Source organism: Canis lupus, chromosome 33 (genome assembly GCF_048164855.1).
Source record: "Canis lupus baileyi chromosome 33, mCanLup2.hap1, whole genome shotgun sequence".
NCBI classification, from domain to species: domain Eukaryota; kingdom Metazoa; phylum Chordata; class Mammalia; order Carnivora; family Canidae; genus Canis; species Canis lupus.
This window is the reverse complement of record NC_132870.1, coordinates 202,550-223,209: the sequence shown is the minus strand read 5'-3', so window position 1 is coordinate 223,209 and position 20,660 is coordinate 202,550. Positions and strand designations below refer to the sequence as shown.

The 20,660-nt window shown below is 36.4% G+C and overlaps 1 protein-coding gene across 4 annotated transcripts in view; it reads left to right on the top strand.

The window, feature by feature from the left end:
* Nucleotides 1–20,660, top strand: part of CDKL2 (cyclin dependent kinase like 2) — a 48,752-nt gene that overhangs the window by 17,131 nt on the left and 10,961 nt on the right. For all 4 annotated transcript variants that reach the window (XR_012023413.1, XR_012023414.1, XM_072810625.1 and 1 more), the window contains exons 3-11: nucleotides 3,189–3,383; nucleotides 6,754–6,932; nucleotides 8,426–8,538; nucleotides 9,783–9,922; nucleotides 12,648–12,736; nucleotides 15,163–15,301; nucleotides 16,560–16,858; nucleotides 17,628–17,721; nucleotides 20,462–20,585. Coding sequence is in view for 2 of the 4 variants with exons in the window: in XM_072810625.1 (XP_072666726.1) it covers nucleotides 3,189–3,383; nucleotides 6,754–6,932; nucleotides 8,426–8,538; nucleotides 9,783–9,922; nucleotides 12,648–12,736; nucleotides 15,163–15,301; nucleotides 16,560–16,858; nucleotides 17,628–17,721; nucleotides 20,462–20,585 (1,372 nt within the window). In the remaining 2 variants the exon portion in view is untranslated. The remainder of the gene's footprint in view (nucleotides 1–3,188; nucleotides 3,384–6,753; nucleotides 6,933–8,425; nucleotides 8,539–9,782; nucleotides 9,923–12,647; nucleotides 12,737–15,162; nucleotides 15,302–16,559; nucleotides 16,859–17,627; nucleotides 17,722–20,461; nucleotides 20,586–20,660) is intronic.

The window sequence follows — 20,660 nt, the reverse complement described above, 5'->3', positions numbered from 1 at the left end:
CTCATTTTTTCCTCCCTGCCTTAGGTGGGACAGGATGGCTGGAGTAGGATGAAGTTGGATATTTCTCTTTCCCAGGCCAGTTAGATAATACCACAGCTGCTTAGACACTGCTCAACTAGTTTTTGCTGATGGTAGGCCTTGTTAAGAACAGAGCTCTGGCATGTTTCAGAATGGCTCCCTCTTCTTCCTCCTATGGAAGGGGGAAGAGAGTTTTCTCCAAAATTTCCTTGGGGATCTGGCTGAGCTCCTGGAGATAAATCTCACAATATTGTGGGGCCCCTCTGAAACTGGGTTCTTCTGGAGTTTTTGAACTTTTAGATTTGTCCACACTGAGCATCCAGTAATTTGTCAATTACGGTTCAGATTTTCCTGCCTTGGCATTGGTTCCTGCAAAGGTTTTCACTTGTGAGTCTGCTCCAGTTAAAATACTGTAACTTAAAAACAACCACTAACCAACAGCAAAGGAGGCTTTCCCAAATGATGCAACCACATACAAAACAGCCAACCAGATAATTTCCTCACTTTGCTTCCACATCTGCTCTATGAAAGCCTTTTCTTTAGCTTCTACCATTAGAGTGCTCCGCACTTCTTTCAGTTTGATAATGCCCTGTGTAAATTGGTGTTTGATCAAATAATCCCACATAAATTTTAATGTGCTTCAGTTTATCTTTTAACACACTAATGCATATTTTATTTATTTATCTACTTGATTTTTGAAAAGGTAACACATAAATATGCTATAAAATTTGAATGGCTTTCCTTGCCACCTTTGCATGTTGGCTATTTAGCTATACCCTCTGTATCCATCAGAGGGATTTTATTCATATACAAAAATATGGATGTATATGGAGCAGTATGTGAGTGTATGTCAAATCGCAACACTCTACACACTGACCTTCCTCTTACTTTTTTCACTTAATATATCTTAGTGATTATTGTGTATCAGTGGACATAAAACTTCTTTTTTCTTTTTAATTGCTGCAGTTTATTTCATTGTATGGATACACCTTAATTCACTTAACCAGTGATATATTTGGAAAGTGCTTTGTGATTCAATCTGCAATCTTTTATTTTAATAGATGAGTTTAGCCCATTTACAGTTATGATGTAACAGACAAGTACCGTCTAATTATCATTTTTTCCCCTTTAAGAGTCATTATGGCTTAGTGGTTAAGAGTAAGAAATCTAAATATTTTACATTCAAATTAGCTGCAAGTCTGGATGTGCTTACATGGCATACATTCTGGACATGAAGGATAACTAAAGAAAAATGAAATGTTTTCAGGAAAAGACAGAGGGCACAGTGACTAGGTTCTAATTCTGCCTTTGACAATTACTGCTATGTGATCATGGACAAGTTACTTAATCTCTGTGTGCTTTGGTTTCCTCCCCTATAAAACAAAATAATAATGGTACCTATTTCATAGGTTTTTATGATTGAATAGTGTCTGGAACATAGTAAGGAGTATATAAATATTTGTTATTAGTATTTATAATATACTGTTTTAGTTCACCTTTAAAAATATTTTCTATATAATCTTTGAATTATTTTTAAAATATTGATTAGTTTCCTTTGGTAATTTAGACAGGTTTTATATTTTACTATTTGTTACCTTTATAACTACAGCATTTGCAATATACTTAATCCTTTGTAAAGTAATTATTATGTTTCTATTTCCTTTTCTCTCCACTTACCTGATTTTTTTCTTTTATTATTTTTTTAACTCATCTGATTTTCGAAGACATCTTATTTATCTTACTGTTTACCATTAAACCTTTAATTATGTCTTATAATTTAAAATTTCAGGTTGAAAATATAATTCTGACCCACTGACAAGGAAATCAGCATATATACACTTTTGTTTGTATCTTATTTCTTCAAAATTTGTTAGTAATATCATTAGTGCCTGTTAGGTTTTAAATATTCACTTTCTGTTTTGTGACCATGATGCCAACATTTGTCTAAGACTTAGTCCCACACTAATGGATTCACTGTTCATCTTCAAAATGTTTTGCTGTCATCTTTTACTTGAATGGCAATTTTGTTGGGTATAAATTTCCTAGATCTCTCTTTGATTGAAGGTTTTCAGGGCTGTGTTCTAGTGGTTTCTTTCCCTTTCATCACGGCAACATTTTCAGATGAATGTTCATCTACCATTTCTGTTTCCTTCTCCGTCTTTCCTCCTTTCTTAAAGTATCTTTGAATAGATCCAAGATTGGTTTCTTTTTGATTATTTCTTATCTTGTAACAAAGTGAGCCCTTCCTGGACTAGCTATTTATAGAAGGTTCATTTGGGGGACAAGCTGTGATCTTGTTCCAGTCTAGCAGAAATCCACCATGGTTCACAGTGATGTTCCTTACAATGCAAGCTTGATTTGTGGGATTGACTTCTGTTATCCTTGCATTTGCTGGTTTGCTCACAATGAGTTATTTTGCCTTACATTTGGCCTTACCAAGAGATTGCTTCCAGCAAATGAGTTTCTGTGTGATTATTCAGGCCTCCCTTCCCTGCTGTTCCTTGGTACCATTCAGTTCTAGGGTTGCTTTCACTGACAGCCCATGAATCTTGTTCCTACTAATCAAAGAAGGAGTTTTTTGTTTTTGTTTTTCCTTTTTGGGTTATGTCACCAATTTTGGATTACTCTGCTCTACCAGCTTTTTAACCACAGGCTCTTGGTATCTTCCTAAACTTCTGTTTGACCTTGACTACATTTGTCAGTCTCACCTCATTTGCTGTAGTGGGGGTCATAGATCCTGCTTAGTTTTATCAAAGATAGAGCCTTTTCTTGGTTTTATTGTATTCTCTGAGAGGAGAATTGGGCAGTATGGTCTTTTAACTATAATTGAAAGACCAGAATATGTATGTATAAATAAATATATATATATGTATATTCAAAATACATATTTATATGTATAAATATAAAAAATATATTTTAAAGATTTTGTTTATTTATTCATGAGAAACACACACACAGAGGCAGAGACAGAAGTAGAGGGAGAAGCAGGCTCCATGCAGGGATCCTGATGTGGGACTTGATCCCAGGACCGCAGGATTATGCCCTGAGCCAAAGGCAAGCGCTCAACCCCTGAGCCACCCAGGCGTCCCACACTAAGATTTTATATTGTGACTTATTGCTAAATAATTTGATGTTGTAAAAATGATTTTGCATTTTTTTTTTTACAACAGCAACTGAGGCATGAAAATCTGGTGAATCTGTTGGAAGTGTGTAAGAAAAAAAAACGATGGTACCTAGTCTTTGAATTTGTTGACCATACAATTCTTGATGACTTGGAGCTCTTTCCCAATGGACTAGACTACCAACTGGTTCAAAAGTATTTGTTTCAGATTATTAATGGAATTGGATTTTGTCACAGTCACAATGTAAGTGTTTAGTTTAAATAACTATTTTGCCAACAATTAACTTACCAGATATCATCACTTAATGAGACACTTGCCTGAAGTTTGGACCAGTCAAATAATTGAATGAACCACGTTACTTTGATATTTGCCAATTTTCATGTTTCATCATAATGTGGTCTTTCCTCCAACATTTTATTATAAAAATTTTAGTTGATACTGAAAAATGAAAGAGTGTACATGAATAGAGTGTACATGAATACCCACACAACTACCACATGAATTCTTTACCTGTTAACATTTTACTGTATTTGCTATATGATATTTATTCATGTAGTCATTCATTTATCTACCCATTAACCTGTGTTATTTATTTATGCATAAGTTGCAGACATCAGTACACTTCAACTTTAAATACTTCAGCTATGCATATTAAATTATTTGTTTGCCTCTTTTTTTTAAAGATTTTATTTGTTTGAGAGAGAGAGTAAGCCAGCGAGAGAGCACACAAGCTGGGGCAGTAGCAGAGAGAGGGAAAAGCAGACTCCCCACTGAGTAGGGAGCCTGATGCAGGGCTTATTCCCAGGACCCTGGGATCATGACCCAAGCGGAAACTGAGCCACCAGGAGCCCATGTTTTTTGTTTTTTAGGTGACATTTGCTAAGTGAAAAGCACAAATTTTTTTTTTTTTTTTTTTTTTTTTTTTTTTTAATTTATGATAGTCACAGAGAGAGAGAGAGAGGCAGAGACACAGGCAGAGGGAGAAGCAGGCTCCATGCACCGGGAGCCCAATGTGGGATTCGATCCCCGGTCTCCAGGATCGCACCCTGGGCCAAAGGCAGGCGCCAAACCGCTGCACCACCCAGGGATCCCAAGCACAAATTTTAAGTTCAGATTCTCTTGCCTAGTTGTGAAATATGAAAATCCCTGCTTTTACTCTGTTGTCTATCACAATGATTTTATATCCTTTGAGAATCATATAAAAGCACCTGTAGGTGAAATGACACTTGTAAGTATAAAATAAATAACTCAACACATTGATTCTGCCCAGTTTGTTTTTTTAAGGTTTTATTTGTTTATTCATGAGAGACACAGAGAGAGGGAGACACAGGCAGATGGAGAAGTAGGCTCTGTGCAGGGAGCCCCATGTGATACGCAATCCTGGGGCCGGGATCCACGATTACGCCCTGAGCTGAAGGCAGGCGCCAAACCACTGAGCCAGCCAGACACCCTGATTCTGCCAGTTTTATGAAATATATTTATTTTTATTTTTATTTTTATTTTTTTAATTTTTTTTAATTTTTATTTATTTATGATAGTCACAGAGAGAGAGAGAGAGAGAAAGAGAGGCAGAGACACAGGCAGAGGGAGAAGCAGGCTCCATGCACCGGGAGCCCGATGTGGGACTCGATTCCGGGTCTCCAGGATCGCGCCCTGGGCCAAAGGCAGACGCCAAACCACTGCGCCACCCAGGGATCCCCTGAAATATATTTTTTAAAGACTTTATTTATTTGGCAGATAGAGTCAGAGAGCAGGGGAAATGGCAGAGGGAGAGGGAGAAGCAGACTTCCTGCTGAGCAGAGCCTGATGCTGGGCTTGATCTCAGGACCCTGGATCATGACCTGAGCTGAAGGCAGATGCTTAACTGACTGGGCCACCCAGGCACCCCTTACCAAATATTTTTAAATCGCATTTTAAAATGTGTGTGATTGTATAAGTAACAAATGCTAATAGTAGATATGGGGCTGACCCTGTGACCTCACCCGGATGTCTAGGATGAGACAGAAGTTGGTAGCCTATGCAAAATGCTCAGCAGTGACAGATTGCTATTTAGGATGCTGGTCCTCTGAAAGAGTTTAAAATAAATATATTATAAAAATTTTCAAAATGAAGCTTATGTGTATTAGAGAATGAGGCCTAGTAGTTTACTTGGCCTAGCTGTGGATTTTTAGTATTGTCTCCCAGCATCCTGTTTTCTGCTTCCATAGTCTCTCCTTTAAAAATCTTAACCACTGACTTTGTTGTACCCTTTTTACATTTCTAATTGCCTGATGAATGTTTCCACCTAAAAGCCCATATGGCTAAAACTAAACTAGTAATTATTCCATCAGAGCTAGCTTTTTTAAGACTTCTTTTTATGGAACCACCATTAGATTTAGATTTAGATTTCCAGGTTTAAGTAAAATATCTGAGATTACTTCCTAAATTCTGTTGATTTTTATTGAGAATATTTCTAAATTGTATCTTTTCCATTCCATTTCTCTGAACACCAGCCTAGTTTAGGTTCTTACCATCTCATAATGTCCCAGTGTTCTTCTCCTGGCCTCTCTCCCTCTTTCTAATTTAGTTTATTTATGGCCAATATCTTTAAACACCATATTGATTATGTCACTTCCATGGGTTTCCATTGCCTTGACACAAACTCAGACTTCCCAGTCTGGCAGTTGAAGCAGCCTTCCTCCCTAGTGTATAACCTCCACTTTAGAAAAATATTTCCCTAGAGTTTCCTGATCTATTTTTGTCTTCACTTTTTCTTCTTTTTTAAAATTAATTAATTATTTTAAAGATTTATTTATTTATTTATTTATTCATGAGAGACAGAGAGAGAGAGGCAGAGACGCAGGCAGAGGAAGAAGCAGGCTCTCTGCAGGGAGCCCAATGTGGGACTTGATCCCAGGACTCCAGGATCATGCCCTGAGCCAAAGGCAGGTGCTCAACCACTGAGCCACCCAGACATCCCTCTTTTTCTTTTTTTAAAAAGGATTTATTTATTTATTTATTTATTTATTTGAGAGAGACAGAGACAGAGAGAGGGAAAGAGATGGAGAGAGAGAGAAGCAGATTCCCCGCTGAACAGGGAGTGGGACTTGGGGCTGGATCCCACAACCCTGAGATCATGACCTCAGCCAAAATCAAGTCAGATGCTCAACCTGGAGCTGAGACACCTAGGTGCCCCTCAAATTCAGTCTTTTGCTCTCCTTGTTACTTTCATTTGGATTGTCCTTCCATTTATCCAGGTTGCATATAGTATTAAAGACCTATCTTAGAACCCAGCCCTTCATTAAAATTTTCCATGACCACTCTAGTCTTCAATGATAGCCTTACTCTGTTATCTGTTAGTCTTGAGAGTGAGTAGTCATTAACAGAACAGTTGATTTGGTATTTAATAATATATATTTCATCCAATATCTTTGATTGTCTAAGTGAAATTTCAAGCATTAGTATTTCTTGCCTTGCCAGGTCCCAATTACTTGAGAGCCAGGAACGATTTTATGTGCTTTTACTTGTATTTGTTATAGGGAGAAAAATAGTACCCTGCACATGGCAGGTCCTCAAAAAATAATTTGCTTAACTTGATGTCCCAATATATGCCATATTCTGTTTTTTGTCTTAGATTATACACAGAGATATAAAGCCAGAGAACATATTAGTCTCCCAGTCTGGTGTTGTCAAGTTATGTGATTTTGGATTTGCACGAACATTGGCAGCTCCTGGGGAAATTTATACTGATTATGTGGCAACCCGATGGTACAGAGCCCCAGAACTATTGGTCGGTGATGTCAAGTATGGCAAGTAAGACATCCATGAGGGTGTGGAGGGCAGGTTTAATCCTTTTTTCTTGATAATATAACTTTTTCCTGATAATATGTTTCTAATTTAATCAAAGATCCTTATAGCACTGAAAGGAAGTTTTGCACTTAGGGAACTGACTTATTCTTTTGGGAGCCTCCTCTTTAAATGTTTTTGGTGCAATGAGTTGGGGAAAGCATACTTATTTTAAAGGTAGGGAAGTCAAGGTGAGTAAGTGGGCTATATTTTACCACGGGTTGGAAATAGATATATTTATCACTTGTAAAGAGAGGAAGTGTTTTTTAAAATTTCTTTTTATTTCTTTTAATTTTTATTTAAATTCAATTTGCCAACATATAGTATAACACCCAGTGTTCATCCCATCAAGTGTCCTCCTTAGTGCCTGTCACCCAGTCACCCCATCTCCCTACCCATTTCCCCTTCCACAACCTTTTGTTTGTTTTCCAGAGTTAGGAGTCAAGAGAGGGAATGTTGATTGGCTAAATCTGACAGTGTTGGAATGAGGCAAGGTGAAGATGGCAAGGATGGGGGTAGAAACATATTTGAGTAAGATGATTTTTTTTTGAGTAAGATGTTTTTAAAATAAATTATCTGCACAAATGAATTATTTAGATAAGAAGGGATGGCAACCTTTACTGCTTTTGGTAGAAATCTTCCTAAAATGTTTTCTTACTTTCTGTGTTTTCAGTGCACACATCATTTAATATTTTCTTAATTACACTGAGTTCCCATTTTATTGTTATATAGTAACCTTTGTGCCATTTTATTTTATTTTTTAAAAAGATTGTTTTTTAAAAAAGAAAAAGATTGCTTTTTTTTGGAGGAGGGAGAGGGGCAGAGGGAGAAAAAGTCTTAAGCAGACTCTGCATAAAGCATGGATCCCAATATGAGGCTCGATCTCACAACCTGGTCATGACCTGATCTGAAACCAAGAGTTGGAGACCCATCCGATTGTACCACCCAGGCTCCCCTATACCATTGTATAATTCAGCTATGACCTTAAGCAATTTCAAGGTAGTTGTCTCTATGCTAAGGACACCAGCATATTCTTCTTTAAGTTCTTGTGACTGATTTTTAAGACAGTTTTTCTATATTTCCCCTGTTAGCTTTCAGTTCTCCTTGCTGTTACTGAATGTGTCTCCAACAGCCTTCTGGTATGCTGTTTTCGGGGTGTGGTGGGATAGGCCGATCAACCTTGTTAGAATTATGTATAAACAAAGAATAGATAGGCTCCAGATGAAAACCCAAAAGGCTTATTTCCAGAATAATGTACACATAATAACAATTTTGACTTTTCAGAAGCCTTTTCCCTCTTATGATTGAAGTTCCTGGAAATATAACTTGGGTAAAATTGGGAATTAGTATTTTAACTTTATAGGGAAATGTATTTTTATGGGTATTTTAAAGCTTATCACTAGCAGTCACAATAAACATCGTAGGATGCCAGACTTTATACCACATTGCTTTTATTTCAGGGCTGTTGATGTATGGGCCATTGGTTGTCTGGTAACTGAAATGCTCATGGGGGAACCCCTTTTTCCTGGAGATTCTGATATTGATCAGCTATATCATATTATGATGTGTTTAGGTAAGATTATGCATCTGCATTTTAAATTTTAGAATTTTTTTCCCTCATGTTTTTGTTTGTATTGATTTTACAAGTTGTTGGTATATTAAAGATGATATGTGTTTTAGCTGACAGTAGAGAGCAAATAGGAAAATCTCAACTATCTATGTATATTAATTCTTCTCAGCCTGGCTTTGGTTTGTCTGACGTATGGTCTTATTCATGCTCTCATATACCCTCCTGTCCCACTCCACACAAAGACCAAAGACTGTAAATTTTCTCTGTACTTTTGCATTCAGTAAATCACATGTAAATGATGCAAATGATCATTTTTTTTTCTTTGGGTTAGCAAGCATTTGGTGTACTATTACTATTACCCTCATATTCACCTTCAAATTGAGACACAGAGACTTCTAGGTAGTTTACTTTTTAAAAAATATTTTATTTATTTATTTATTTATTCATGAGAGACACACAGAGAGAGGCAGAGACACAGGCAGAGGGAGAAGCAGGCTCCCTGCAGGGACCCCGATGTGGGACTAAACCCAGGACTCTGGGATCACGCCCTGAGCCAAAGGCAGACGCTCAACTGCTGAGCCACCCAGGCATTCCTTTTTAGGTAATTTAATCTTAGTGCTTTGGACAGAATTTTAAACCTAGACTATCAAAGTCTTCTTACATTTGTTGAAATATTAGCTTCATAGTTGTTTTAAACTCGATTAGGCACTGAAGTCAAAGAAAAAGTGCTCAAATCAGACCTTAGACATAGGTACAAAATCAACAGATGTTTTAATTTTTTTAAATTAAAACAATTTGATTTTAATTTTAGAATTAAATTCTCAAAAAGAGTGGAACTGATTATCTAGATTAGATTTTGATCATATGACTAATAATATTTTCATTGTTTTGGATGGCACTTTATGCTTTGTTGTTAGAAGTATCTAAAAAATTATAACATTCTTTACTTGTCCTTTTTCTGTGTTCCCTTGTAACTTCAGTTCTATATATAGTGGTTTTGAATTTTCTAAATGAGTAGGTTGAGATAAGAATGTTAATTTTCTTTAGTTGACTTGCATCAACACCATTGTGAATGAAGACCTCCAGGTGCACCACCCTGAGAACACAGTTTTTGGTTGATTTTGCATGCTGAGAGTCTCAAGTCTGTAAGCAGTGTTCTACTCTTTGGTCCCGTCCACATTATATGTTTCTTTGCCATTTCTGTCATGATGTATAATGACAGAGATGTGTGCTTTTCTCACTTCCAGGTAATCTAATTCCAAGACATCAGGAGCTGTTTTATAAAAATCCTATGTTTGCTGGAGTAAGGTTGCCTGAAATCAAGGAAATAGAACCTCTTGAAAGACGCTATCCCAAGCTTTCTGAAGTTGTGATAGATTTAGCAAAGGTAATCAAACTGTTTACTTTCTTATAGTGAATTTATGTTATAGAGACTTGATTTTCTCTTTTTCTTGTCTAGTTGATATTTTAGGTAAAAAATTTCAATATTGATTTAATTTAATTTAATCGACTTATTTATTTTAAGTAAACTCTACCCCTGACATGGGGCTCAAACTTACGACTCTGGGATCAAGAGCTGTACTCTGAAGTCAAGAGTCCCATGTTTTGCCAACTGAGCCAGCCAGAAGACCGCCTCCCACCCATTCTTGCCTTTTTTTTTTTTTTTCCTGCCAGTAGGCTCCTTTTTTAAAAAATATTTTATTTATTTATTTAAGAGAGAGAGAGAGACAGAGATAGAGACAGAGAGCACAAGTGGGGAGGAGAGGAAGAAGCAGGCTCCCTGCTCAGAGTGGAGGCTCAACCCCAGGACCCTGGGATCGTGACCTGAGCTGAAGGCAGACGCTTAAATAATTGAGCCACCCAGATACCCCCTGCCAGTAGGTTCTTAAGCTCAACTTGGAGCTCTAACTCCCAACCACAAGATTAAGAGTTACATGCTCCACTGACTGAGACAACCAGGTACTCTTCTATTGATTTTATTTTTGTATATTTAGAAAGAGGTTAAATAATTTAGCAGGAGGATATTCAGAGAGAAAGGCCTAAAAAATTTGCTTGTCTTGGGATCCCTGGGTGGCGCAGCGGTTTAGCGCCTGCCTTTGGCCCAGGGCGTGATCCTGGAGACCCGGGATCGAATCCCACATCGGGCTCCCAGTGCATGGAGCCTGCTTCTCCCTCTGCCTGTGTCTCTGCCTCTCTCTCTCTCTCTCTCTCTCTGTGTGACTATCATAAATAAATAAAAGTTAAAAAAAAATTTGCTTGTCTTAAGAAACTATTTAGTATTATCTAGCATGTTTTAAGTGAAAACATCCTTCCTCACAACAATATCTTTTTAATGTTTAATACTTAAAATGCAGGCCTATGTAACTAGAAAAGAGAAGAAAAGTAGAATAAGGAAATAAAAAAGAAAGGTAAAGAAGTAGCAAAATATAAAATGTAGGGCATAGGATCATGACCTATACTGTATCGTTGAAGAGGCTTTTGGTTAGCCCCTGGATTCACTGAAGCTAATTTACAAGTGATCCTCACCTTTGCCTTCTCTTTGAAGAAGATACTAACTGGGAAATTCTCACTGGACCTTTCAAATTGTTAGCTCAAAAAATTCTTATTAATTAGAACTGTCCTGAAGTATTGATAAAATAATTACAGTATAGCTGAAATACCAGGATCATATGACATTTACTCAAGATATTTTTTGCTTTTTAAATTTTTGAAATAACCCATTAAAAAAGTTTACTAAGCTTAAAAAACTATAACAGGTTCTTTTTTAAAATAACAAGTTCTTAGTAGAATACATTGCTGCTTTTCTACATAATCTTCTAATGGATTCAAATATTTTTCATTGAGACCAGCTTTATGACCTATTTATAAAGATTTAAAGGGAATTAAGGTAAAACTATTATCCAATTTATGTCCCTTAGAACTATGTAACTTTTAAACATTTTATTTTTTTTTTAATTTTTTTATTTTTATTTTTTATTTATTTATTTTTTTTTTTAAATTTTTATTTATTTATGATAGTCACAGAGAGAGAGAGAGAGAGGCAGAGACATAGTCAGAGGGAGAAGCAGGCTCCATGCACCGGGAGCCCGATGTGGGATTCGATCCCGGGTCTCCAGGATCGCGCCCTGGGCCAAAGGCAGGCGCCAAACCGCTGCGCCACCCAGGGATCCCACTTTTAAACATTTTATTATGGAAAATTTCAAATATAGAAAAGAAAGTAGAAAGAATATAGTAGTATAATGAGCCCTCCTGTACTTACCTAGCTGCAGCAATTAACAACCTTTTGACAATCTTTTACCTATCTCAACTTTGTTTTTTGTAGTATTCTGAAGCAAATCCCAGAAACTATATTATTTCACTCATAAATACCTTAATTATTTGTAGAACTTGTTCACTTAAAGCTATTTATTGAGTTACTCCTATTTTTACTGGCATTGAGTGGTTCCAATAAATCAGAACAAGACCTGCATTATAATAAAATATACCTATGTAAGGTATCCAGCACAGTAATATACACAGAATAAGCCCTTTCCCTTCCATTCTGCAAGGGCATTAAATAAAAATTTACAGTTCCCTAATATTACAAAATAACCAGTGCTCAATATTTCATTGATTTTCTCATAATTTCTTTTTATAGTTTGAATTAGGATCCACATGAAGTGTATAGATCACAATTGGTTGATATATCTTAATTTACAAGCTCATATCCACCTCTTTCTTTTTGTTTAAACCTAGTCATTTATTTGATAAAGTAGGTTATTTGACCCTTAGAATTTTCTACATAGTATAGTTTAATATGTTCCTCTATGTTCTGTATTTCCTATAAACTCATAGTAGAGCTAGAGCTTGATCAGAATCAGGTTGATTTTTGACAAGAGTACATCATAAGAAGTTTATGTATTTCCATCTAGAGACATGGTGGTCTTTCTTTTTGTGATATTAGCAGCCATTGGTGGTCATGGTCTAGATTTGTACTTTATTCTTTATCATTTATTATACATTTTTAAAATTCATTGACTATAAAGAGTGATTTTCTATTTTTCTATATTTAGAAATGTAAATGTAACCAGTTTTTCTTTGATATGAGCTGTGTATATTCCTTGGTTTTCCAGAAATGCTTACATATTGACCCAGACAAAAGACCCTTCTGTGCTGAGCTCCTTCACCATGATTTCTTTCATATGGATGGATTTGCTGAGAGGTATAGTTCTGACTCATATTTTCTGGGGTACCCCAATCTAGAGTTAAAGTAAGGGTATTCTCTTATTTCTCTACCCCCCTGATTTTATAGGATCTCAAATATTTACCACCCTACCTCTACTCACTCTTAGCTATAATACTGTTTCTAGGAGTGATCCCCTGAATTCACTAAATTAGACATCTTGGTTTTCATGAAGCAGTCACTTCGTGATTTTCTTTCTGTTTCCCATGGTGACATCTACTACTCAGGTCACTGATTTGTATGTGGCTACCAGCTGTGTGATGCCATCATCTTGGGTACAGATATGTTTGCAAAGGTGCCATCTCCTGTTGCCATTGAACTCACACCACACCTAGTCCCATAACACTGTTGTCACTGCTATGCTAGAACCTTGATGTGCCAAACTTGTGTGTGCCAGCACTGCTGACATGGTCTCTTGTGCTATCCCAGCTGCTGGCATCACTGCAGCTAACAAAATAAAAAATAGTGAGATGAGTGGCAATGACAATGCTTTATATTTTTGCAAATCTATTTAATAGCTTAATAAAAGATACCTTGTTTCTCTTATTTGCATTTGCATTGAGTTAGTTGTGACATGTTGTTTTGATTGAGATATATGAAGAAACTTTAGCTTCACTTGCAAAATGGAAGAGTATAATGTACTTGCAAAATGGAAGAGTATAATGATTGATCTTTTAGTTAATTGTGAGTATTCTTTATTGATTACATACCCAGAACTTTGTTACTATACCAAAATTTGACAGTGGTAGTTTGTTAAAAGTTGGTTGCATTGTGGAATCTGAAGTGTATCAGTGAATTTTTCTTACCCTGTTACATTGAAATCCATTTGTCTATCTTGTACTTCGAATAGATCTTTTACCCATGCATGCTTTTTTAACATCATGATTAGTCATTTAGAAAATATTGTTTTGCTAAATAATGTAGATCTTTAAAATGATAACATATTTCATTATATAATATCAAAAAGCCACATTCTCTGTCATCAGAAAAGTCTTTTTAGGTATTGGGAATTTGTTAAGGTCACAGTAGTGGACACAAGTTTAAGAGAATTCTAATTTTGCATAAAAGTTTGAATTTTATCATTTACACAAATATTATCAGTCGTTTTCTTATGTTCACTAAAAAGAAATGTCTGCAGAATACTCCAAGCCTGAATAACTGTAGTTTTCTGTTCGTCTTTCTTTCAAGTAAAAATGTTCCATGAAAACGGTGGTTAGTTTAGTTTGGATTTCAAATAATCACACAGTTCCTTTTTTTAAGACAGCCATTGCACTTTGGTTCATAGCAGAGGTGCTTTATGCATATTCTCTTCTTCACACAGAATATGAAAAAAAAGATATCTGTTCAAAGGTTTATTTTTTAATATTTTTAAAAGATATTCTTTATTTATTCATGAGAGACACACAGAGAGAGGCAGAGGGAGAAGCAGGCTCCATGCAGGAAGCCTGATGTGGGACTCGATCCCAGGACTCCAGTATCACCCCTGGGTGGAAGGCAGGCGCTAAACCACTGAGCCATCCAGGGATCCCCTATTCAAAGTTTTTTTTTTTTTTTTTTTTTTAATTTATTTATGATAGTCACAGAGAGAGAAAGAGAGAGAGGCAGAGACATAGGCAGAGGGAGAAGCAGGCTCCATGCACCAGGAGCCCGACGTGGGATTCGATCCCGGGTCTCCAGGATCACGCCCTGGGCCAAAGGCAGGCGCCAAACCACTGCGCCACCCAGGGATCCCTATTCAAAGGTTTAGATTTCATAAGGGACATTCTTAAATGAAACTGCCTTTTCTTTTTTAAAGATTTTTTTTTTTTTTTTTTTTTTTGAGAGAGAGAGAGAGAGCATGCATGAGCAGGGGAGGGGAGGGGCAGAGAGAGAAGGAGAGAGAATCTCCAGTAGACTCCCTGCCAAGCCTGGAGCCCCATGCAGGGCTCTATCTTAGGACCCTGAGATCACAACCGGAGCTGAAACCAAAAGTTGAAAGCTTAACTAACTGAGCCACCCAGGCAACCCTGCCTTTTTTTTTTTTTAACTGAGAATGTGTGAATGAAGAATACAGTAACTGTTAGTACAATTTGGTGTCACTTGCCTCGATTCTTGATAAGGTGCTAGCAATTTTACCCACTATCACATACTATCAGTGCAAATGTTAAGGTAGCAAAAAAGCAGTTATTTTCGTATTAAGATAAGAATAGCTTTGATCTTGTGAACCTCCTGAAAAGTTCTCAGGGATTTCTGGGGTTCCACAGACTACCTTTTGAGTACTGATAATTTAGGCCATAATTTTTCTTGTTTTAAATAACATAGTCCAGTTTAATACTCAATTTTTAAAAACATCTTGAAAATGATTTTTCTAGATCTTATACAATTTTATACAATTTTATTGAATTGACAAATGTATTTTTATGTAGATTTTCTCAAGAATTACGGTTAAAAAAAGTACAGAAAGATGCCAGAAATATTTCTTTATCTAAAAAACCCCAAAACAGAAAGAAGGAAAAGGAAAAGGATGATTCCTTAGGTGAAGAGAGAAAAACACTTGTGGTACAGGTAAATGTCGATGTCTTAATGTATATTTAAGTGTTTTTAAAAAATATTTATTCATTTATTTAAGAGAGTGAGAGAAGATGCATGCATGTGCATGTGCGCACACGCATGTGAGCACACAAGCAGGGGCGGGGTTGGGGGTGGGGGGAGCTAGGGACAGGCAGAGGGAGAAACAGACTTCCTGCTGAGCAGGGAGCCTGACTGTGGGCCCCATCCCAGTACTTTGAGATCATGAAGGCAGATGCTTAACTGACTGGACCACCCAGTGTGTATTAAGTTTTAGATTTCATAGATCTTTAAATTTTTAGAGGAAAAAAATAAAGATAAAAAAAGTTTTCTGAGCAGTGAACTGGTTGTTAACTTTTAGATTAGTTGTAAAAAAATGTATCTTCTCTCTAGAGATTACCTTTTAAAAAACTGTCTTAAGGTATCATGTATTAAGTGCCTACTGCATATCAAACTGTATCAGACTGTGCAATAAGTCTTGTCAGGAAATCACATTCATCTAAGAACATTTAGACACATGTACTCACACATAAACACATGGATACAAACACATGCATGTATTCATTGCTTTCCTTAAATGATAGAAGAGAAAATTATCATTTAAAAATTTTGTATAAAGTAGAACATTTTAAAACTGAGACTTGGGTATTTAATTTATTTGAAGTTTACTTACAGGTAGGTTATCAAGAATCTGTTCCTGGTGAGGTAATTCAAGTTCACTGCCAACCTACTCCCATTTTCTCAAGTGAACTGAAAGAAAAAGGAATTCTCAATTTATATTTCAATTTTTGTTCTTTAGATATATAAGAACAAACATGGGCATACTTGACTCTTTCACATTTTTTCTATTGAAAGATACATAAATTTGATATATGTATTTTATATATGTGTATACACACACACACACACACATATAGCACAGAGCCAGTGTGAATTGCACTTTTTAAAAAATATTTTTTATTTTTAAGTAATTTCTGCACCCAATGTGGGTTTCGAAATTACAACCCTGAGATCAAAAGTTGCATGCTGCATTGACTGAGCCAGCCAGGTCCTCTATGAATTGTATTTTTATTGTAAATATATGTCTGACCAAGAATCCTGGGTTTAATTTAATTCAATAGATAAAATAAAGAAAACAGGGACATAGGTGATATTTATGGAATTCTGCCTTAGTTGACAAATTCTTTATAGGAAGAGGTGATTTTTTCATTCTCCTCAGATCATTAATATTATCAACATTTTTATTAATGGTTAGGATACCAATGCTGATCCCAAAATTAAAGATTCTAAGGTATTTAAAATAAAAGGATCAAAAATGGATGGAGAAAAAGTTGAAAAAGTCAGTCGAGCTTCAAATGCCAGCAGTCTCCCTGACAATGGGATGAACAACATCAAAACAGTGCCTTCTACAAGCCTCCGAGATTGCAGCAATGGCAGTATGGATCACACCAGAAATCCAGGCGTGGCAATTCCCCCACTTGCACACAATCTTTCCGCAGTGGCTCCCAGTATTAATTCTGGAATTGTGACTATCCCAGGAGTTCAGAGTTACAGGTATGAATTAGGAAAATAAGAACAAAGTGTTGTTTAAGGGTATGTTTGCAAATTGCAAGTGTTTGTCACTTCGGCCACATTATATTACTTTCAGGTTTCTGGGTGATCTTCATTCTTGTCAGGGTTCTGTTTCAAAAGAATTTTGCCCTATGTGATGAAAATTGTTAGGATTTGATTTAAAAAAAATTCACCTGAGTACTAAGAAAGTATGATTGTATTGTTTAAGATGAACAAAGTCTACAACTAGTTAGTCTAAAAACATGGAAGGAGGTTATCATAATGAAAGAAATAATTGGTTTTAAGGGTTTGCTGCTACATGGTATGGCTGTGGGCATTTGGTGCTACAAAGAAGCTATTTTGGAAATTTTGCTGGAAGGAGAGTGATTTATTTGGTTGGAGTTGGGAGCTAGGTGGGAGGCCTGAGGGTAGTGGTGAAAGACAGAATGTTCCACCACATCTGTTCTCATTTTATATTTAAGAATAGGTGGCATTAAATGGTGATTAAACTGCATGTCACTTGGTTTTGTGTCAAAAACCAAAGTTTTTTTTTTTTTTTCAAAGTTTTTTTTTTAAGATTTTATTTATTCATGAGAGACACAGAGAGACAGAGACAGAGACAGGCAGAGGGAGAAGCCTCTGGACCCTGGGATTACGACCTGAGCCAAAGACAGATTCCTCAACCACTGAACCACCCATGCACCCCTGGTTTTGATTTTGTGCTTGAGAAGTAATTACTGCTTGTTCTAACTTAAATTTTTTGTTGTTACAGAGTGGATGACAAAACCAAGAAGTATTATATTCCATTTGTTAAACCAAATAAACATTCTCCATCAGGAATTTATAATATTAATGTGACCACATCAGTAAGTAAACTATTCCCAGTGTAGAAGAGCAAGCATTAGTCATTTCTAGACTTCTACTAATGTTAAATATAATAGTGGGAGAACTGAGAATTTTATTTGGATATACATCATAAAGTGGAATCTTAATTATATGTATATCATCCCAACCCGTCATAATCATAAATGTAAAAGTCTGTGAAGGTCTTAGAGTTTAAATAAGTTTTGCAAGTCTAGAAGTTTAAATATAAGGTATTATTTAAATGACATCTGTTTTACTTTTTTTGGTAACAGTAAATTTTCTTAATACTTGGTAATCAGTTCTTTTGTAGAGTAGGTGACAAGATATTGTACCCCGCTCACACCAGATTTTTGGTGAAAGTATTCTATTTATTCATTTGCAAATATTTATTGATTATGTATTATGTGTGGGACACCAGAGATGAATAAATCAACTCTCTCTCTTCAAGGAGCTCATGGTCTAATATAGGATCAACAAATTCAAACAGCATCAGATTATAATAGTGGAAGCATGTACGAGGTACAGAGGTCTTCTGAAGGTTCAGAGGAGTGTTATTATGGTCAACATAACTGCCAGAATGCTTCTTTTTAAAGTTAACTTAAACTATTCTTCTACTCAAAATCCTCCATTGGTTTGTCATCTCTGAGTAAAGACCAAAGTCCTTAACAAGACCTCTAAGGCCCTGATTGACCCACTTCACCATCCCACTATTCCACTCTGGCTACTCTCATTCTTGATCAAAATCTACTCCAACCCACTGATTTCCTTGCATTCCTCAAACATGACCAGACATGCTCCTACATTTGGACTTTTGCACTTGTTATTTCCTCTGCTTCAGAATATTTTTTCTCCAGATAATCCTAAGAATTTTCTTGTCTGCTCCTCGGCTTACATGAAGCCTTATTGTGAGGTCTTCCCTAATATTTGAACTCATTTTGTCTCCCTTTACTTTCTATCCTCTCTTGCTTAATTTTTTCCTATTGCATACACCTAATAGCCTCTATATTCACTTATTTATATATTATCTGTCTTTCTTCAACTCGAATGTAAGTTTCTAAGGCAAGAATATGTGTTTTGTTTGTTTATTTCCTTGTAGCTCTACCCCACACCCACACCTGCTATACTATACTAGTGTCTAGTATATAGAAGATGCTTAAGGAATGTGGCGAATGAATTCTTCTGCCAGGGAATGGGAGGTGTGGATGTATTCCCAAAGGAGTACTTTTCTCCCAAATTTCCCTCCTCTAGGGATCCCTGGGTGGCGCAGCGGTTTGGCGCCTGCCTTTGGCCCAGGGCACGATCCTGGAGACCCGGGATCGAATCCCACGTCGGGCTCCTGGTGCATGGAGCCTGCTTCTCCCTCTGCCTATGTCTCTGCCTCTCTCTCTCTCTGTGTGTGACTATCATAAATAAAAAAAAATAAAAATAAAATAAAATAAAATAATAAAAATTAAAATAAAAATTAAAAAAAAAATTTCCCTCCTCTACCTTTCTCATTATCCTCAGGCTGAAAAATGTAACCTTCTTTTCATACCTCTCATGATTTGGGCATTATCTATGTTTTTCTTTTCATTATTCTTGGCCCAAAATTTCTATAACCATAGTACTTTCTTTCTTTCTTTCTTTTTTTTTAATATATACCCTGTTGATTTCTTTGTAGATACTTTTGTGTTTTACATTCTTGGTCCACTTTGGAAGATTACTTTGATCAACAAGGCTTTTCACAGTAGCTGGCTCAATACTACATTGCTGGAATTGATATCAGCCTTCTTTCAGGCATTGCATAATCAAGGCTGGCTGTTAATTTTAGATCTTATTCCTGTTTATCCTTATTTTTAAGAGGCAGTCAAAACAGGAGGTGGAGATTAGTGAGGAGAAGACACACTGAATCTTTTCTTGAGAATTAATGGAGGCAGAGCTAAGCCTAAACTTTCTTCAACATCAAGTTTGAAGACCACTAACCCTCTCTCCTGCTCATGCTCTGATTCCAAGATGCAAATAAAGTATTATTACAAACATATCTTATGTATTTTATTTGTCACTCTTTAAATACGTAAATCTAGTAGTTTAAACTCATTATTTTTTGTCCCTACAGATAGTTTTTTGAGCTAATTATTTTATTTTATTTTTAAATATTTTATTTATTCATGAGAGACACAGAGAGAGAGAAAAAGAGAGAGGCAGAAACACAGGCAGAAAAAGAGAGAAGCAGGGATCCCTGGGTGGCGCAGCGGTTTGGCGCCTGCCTTTGGCCCAGGGCGCGATCCTGGAGACCCGGGATCGAATCCCACATCGGGCTCCCGGTGCATGGAGCCTGCTTCTCCCTCTGCCTGTGTCTCTGCCTCTCTCTCTCTCTCTCTGTGACTATCATAAATAAATTTAAAAAAAAAATTAAAAAAAAAAAAAGAGAGAGAAGCAGGCTCCATGCAGGGAGTCCAATGCCAGACTAGGTCCCGAGTCTCCAGGATCACGCCCTGGGCCAAAGGGCAGGTGCCAAACCGCTGAACCACCCAGGCTGCCCGAGCTAATTATTTCATAATTGATTTGAACCAAGAGCCTTAGCACTTACTCTATTCAAAGAACAAGCAGAAACATCCAAATAAACTCAAAAAGCTCATTGCAGGACTTCTGAAGTTTAGTGTTATTCTTAAATTCCTAAAGTTCAGGATATCAATACAGAAGTTAAAAAAGAGGCCAAGCTTACCTGGAAGCTAATTGACTTGTTAATCATTCTGTTATTAGGTCACTAGTGAAAAGAGCCTACTTCAGACAAATAAGAAAAGAAGAGAATACTCCAAGACAGATGTCCGTTTGCCTGAACTAAACTATAATCATCTCCCTGAACTGAGAGCCTTGGAAGGGATAGGTATGTTTATAATGCCTTTACTTTTTCAGCCCTTTTTATTATTTTTTTTTAAATTTTTATTTATTTATGATAGTC